The sequence below is a fragment of the Octopus bimaculoides genome, chromosome 16 (genome assembly GCF_001194135.2).
Source record: "Octopus bimaculoides isolate UCB-OBI-ISO-001 chromosome 16, ASM119413v2, whole genome shotgun sequence".
In the NCBI taxonomy this organism is placed as follows: domain Eukaryota; kingdom Metazoa; phylum Mollusca; class Cephalopoda; order Octopoda; family Octopodidae; genus Octopus; species Octopus bimaculoides.
In genome coordinates this window covers 52,227,494-52,232,246 of record NC_068996.1, presented here as the reverse complement: position 1 = coordinate 52,232,246, position 4,753 = coordinate 52,227,494, and the positions used below count along the sequence as shown (strand labels likewise).

The following is a 4,753-nucleotide window of genomic DNA, read 5'->3' as shown; positions in this document are numbered from 1 at the left end:
TATTTATTCAATCACCGAGAATAAATCTTCATGCCAAACTGTTACATTAATTATAAGAACAGCTTTATTCGAAAGAGGATGACATACTTATAATCGAAGACTCATAGTTTGAATTCATATGAACGTTTCCCCTTATATTCCGTTAAATAAGCAATTTTCTCATATCAGGTCATAACTGCAACATGTATTCATTAACGTGCTCGAGAGTATTTCCACTGCTAGTTTTGTTAATTAAGAAGCTGGTGCTCATTTAATAAACCAATCTCCGTTCGTGATCAGAGTAGTCTCCCTTCGGCCACCAATAAACTTTATTAAATTATCTTTATTTGATTCTGTAAATTCATAAATTGATTTAAGGAATTTTATATAATTGCTTATTTTTGTTTTTGATTCTATTTTCACAAACACATAATTATTTAAACAGCAAAGCAAATTATTATGTTGTTGGTGTTTAGCCCCTGGTCAGCTCTGAACGAACAGACCCATGATTGTAATCATTTCAGCGGTGCCAATCTTATCCGATTTTATAATGAGAAGTACGTTTGCCTAATGTATCAGGTTGTGACTGAGAGAGAGATTTGGCTGCTATTTCTGACACTACGAACTGCTGTTCAGAGGCTCTTGTTGTTTCATGAAATGATCATGAAATATTTTCCAATTGAACGGAGAAATCTAAATCAGAACAAGATAAATTATCTGCTCCTGGCTTCGGTGCCAGTTAAGTGGTAGAAAAGTTGGGGGTGGTTGCGGCGGTGATCTCTAGCATGGGACTGCTGTCAGCAAGAGGAAGGGGGTCAACCAGTGTTGCTGCTTGTGGCTGTTCTTCTTTTGTACGCTTCGCCATCGCTACCAAACTGTTTAGAGGTAATAACAAACACCATTACTAGTATCCCATATAATTTATTCTAGGTTCACCATGTTGCTGACAATATTCTATCAGTAATCCAAAATATATGTCACAGGTATCATCATATTTCCGTTGTCATAGTTTTGTGATGGTGCCTAGATTCCTTGAACCATTTTTCGGTAATTCTTCACCGTCACAACTTTCTGTCATTTTCTAATTTATATATTTTATCAAAATTTCCTTCAACTGCATGTAATAATGCATTTGTAAATCTTTAATTAAATAAATTCTGTTATTGTTTAAGTTTATTCCATTTCCCTATTGCATCGCTTACCTTTTGTTTGTATGTTTCGCTTTAGCAGACCTAGAATGAATTACCATTTCCTATAATAAGCTGTATTGGTGGAACCATAATATTTCCTACAAATTTAACTTAACTACTAACACCAACATCTTTGTTTGTTCTATATACCACTTTTATTCTGATAATGTATTTGAATTCTTTACCAAAGATGTAGACCTGTGTGCAGATTTCGACTCTTATTCATAACATTTTAGAATTAACTATACCGTTATTATAAAAAGCAACACATAAATTCTACTTTGCTTTTACTTAATCAATACCGCTACTCTGCATAGAAATAACCGTTGTTTACCATTCTCGAGAATGAGAATCTTAAGAATATTAATTTTCTTTACGCTGGAAGTAATTTAATCACATTTCCTGAAATTTTTTTATATTTACCCCTGTTACTCGTTGCTTCGTAACTTACATATTGGATTCTTGGGTTTTGAGGCATTTATTAATCAATCTAGTTGTGCAACACCTCAAAGAACTGCGCACTTGTTCTTCGTATGTATACTAATCGAAGATTTGTTCATTCCACCGTAGGTAATGTGCAAGACCACAATATTTTCATGTTATAAAAACATTCATTTTGCGTATATGTTTCGCAATGTTTTGTTCATATTTATGTTTAATCTAAAATAGACGAGCATTATTTCATTCATCGTATTCATTCATTTGAAAAAACATCAATTTTATATATTATTATTAATAAATTGCATGATTCTACATTTAAAGTGTATATATTATATTGACATGATACTAATTACTGAACAGTAGCTTAATTTTAATTTCATTTTATGGTTGAAGTAAAATATATTAAAATGACACTTGTAGAATACTGACGAGCCAACCAGAAAGCCTATTGTTTGTACGATATTGAACTAAATTAACCTTTGAATATTATCATTGTTATCTCTTTCTACGTCTCGGGTAGATAATAATTAGGAGGGTCGTTTATATTGTAAGGTTTGAACGATTTGTAGATATCAACTCTCTACTTCTATCCTGAGGTAAGAATGAAAATCATTCTTCACTTCATATTATTACATATATTATTATCCTTGAGTTATATTTACTTCCACCAATTGTCTTTTAAAATTCGATGAATCATTTATCACATTAATAATGTTTTTATCTTGATCTGCTTCTAACGTGAAGACATTTCAAACGTGAAACATTCATTACAAACCGTGGAGACGTCGATCAGTTGACAACAATTGAGTAAGATTAGCTGCTTTGATTAACAAATATGTTTATTAACAGCTGATCCATAAATTTGAACTTAATTAGACCATTACGACCGCGAGTCAAAGTCCCAGATACAAAAACCAAGAAAAAAAAATAGTAGTAGTTTATCTGTCTCACTGTACAACTGTGCATAATATTTTGGTCTTTTATTATAATTCCATTCACATGCAGGTTGTATTATAGAATTCGACACCCCCTCCCCATAAGTGCTGTAGTTAAAGTACTTTATTTTATGAAATCCAGAAAGTTGAAATGCAAAGTTGACTTCGAAGGTATTTCAACCCCAAAGTACGAATGCAAATGTTTTATTTGATGCGCTAACAATTCTGACAGTTGAGTTTTGTTAGAGAAAATGGGACAAATGTCACTTAGACGTATTCGTAAACAATGGTCTTATTGGATACCTAGCTTAACATGCAGACGATCCAACCACTACTTCTCTCTATTTTCAAAAAGTGAGGCGTTTGGGCATCTAAATTCCGTAAAGTCTGCATTTCACCATCGGTGATAATACCACTTACAGCTTCTGGAAATTTGTTCCTAATGCTGATAGCTAAATACAGGTAGCACTTGTGCAATCTTTGAATTTTGGCATTGAGGTGTGCAAGTAGGTTTTCATTCAAACATATCTTTCATTCTAAGGTATATCTCTTAGTTCTGACAGGTTGTGTATAATTTTATTATCTTAGTTTTTTTTTTTTTTTTTTTTTTTTTTTTACTTGCTGGAGAAGGGGCATTATCCATGGCTGTCACAGCCTCTCCAAGACCAGTGAGAATGATGTCATTAAACTGTTGCAAATAAACACCAGCTGGAAAGACACAAGCACTGTTCTAGATGAGGAGGCAATATTCCATTGAGGGCCTCATCTGAGCTTTGTAGAGTGCCTGTGATTGCTGGCAGATGAAGTATTTTCTGGCCTTGAAGTGAAGGACCAGTCATTGGCATGCAATCCTAACTGTGTCAAAGATGCAGTTTCAACCAGAGAGATACTTAGTGAAAGGAACCCCTAACATTTGGAACAACTACAAGGATTCTAGTTAAGAACTGTTCATATTTGTGGGTCATTGAGCAGTTGATGGCTTTTAGACAGTCTTTTGTGTTGTGGTTTGTTTAACTTCTGCTTAAATGTTACCCGTGATGGAAATTGTGAGGGGGAAGGGGATACATGGAGATGTTTTTAAATGTCCTCAGCAGTCACAGCCCATGTTTCACTGCCATGTAGCATGGCAGTTCATACACATGCATCGTACAATCTAGCTTTCACTCTGAGCAAGAGGCCCTTTCTCACCAGTAGAGGTAGAAGCTTTCTGAACTTTGCCCAGGCTATTCTTATTCTAGTGGTAATGCTCTCTGAGCATCCACCCCTACTAGCTTTGAGATTTCAATGATATGATTGTTTATTTTTAGAATAACATAGCAGGGTAAGTGTGAGAAGTTGAATCTGGCTAGTTTCAGTATAAAACAGGAAGAATATTTGGGCTGGATGTGGCCAGTTTAACTCTTTAGCATTCAGGTTTCTTTGTCAAATGCAATGCTTATTTATTTGGAATTAATCTTGCATTATCTCGCAGGTTCAAGATTTTGATGATGTAATTATTTATTTTTAGAATGACATTGTAGGGTAGGTGAGAGAGGTTGGATCTGGCTGGTTTGAACATAAAACAGGTAGAATATTTGGGCCAGTTATGGCCAGTTTAACCCTTTATCATTCAGGCTACTCAGTCAAATGTAATGCTTGTTTAGTCATATTCATCATCATCATCATTTAACATCCGCTTTCTATGCTGGCATGGGTTGGACGATTTGACTGAGGACTGGTGGACCAGGTGGCTGCACCAGGCTCCAATCTGATTTGGCAGAGTTTCTACAGCTGGATGCCCTTCCTAACGCCAACCACTCCAAGAGTGTAGTGGCTGCTTTTATGTGCCACCGGCACGAAGGCCTGTCAGGAGGTACTGGCAACGGCCACACTCAAAGTGGTGCATTTTACGTGCCACGTGCACAGGAGCCAGTCTGGCGGCACTGGCAACGATCTCGCTTAAATTTCTTTACACGTGCCAGGAAGGCGATGATTTGAACAAATCCTGAATTATCTCATAGCTTTGAGATTTCAGTGATGTGATTGTTTATTTATAGAATGACATTATAGGGTAGGTGTGAGAGGTTGGATCTGGCCAATCTGAACATAAAAGAAGTAGAATATTTGGACTAGATTTGGTCACTTTAAACATTAAAGGGATAAATTGAATATTAGAATTTTGAGGGAAATGTCAGAATGTATTGCCATCACTATTTCACTGATAATGGG

General features: G+C 35.5%; 1 protein-coding gene across 2 annotated transcripts in view; it reads left to right on the top strand.

Moving 5' to 3' along the window:
* The first annotated feature begins 494 nt into the window (after positions 1-494).
* Positions 495-4,753, top strand: part of LOC106879886 (BTB/POZ domain-containing protein 6-B) — a 13,846-nt gene continuing 9,587 nt past the window's right edge. Inside the window, exon 1 of one of the 2 annotated variants that reach the window (XM_014929621.2) lies at positions 495-864. In XM_014929621.2, the coding sequence (XP_014785107.1) occupies positions 765-864 (100 nt within the window). In that variant the 5' untranslated portion in view covers positions 495-764. Of the gene's footprint in view, positions 865-980; positions 1,027-4,753 lie in introns of those variants that run through there. The other variant, XM_052973766.1, reaches the window with a different exon arrangement.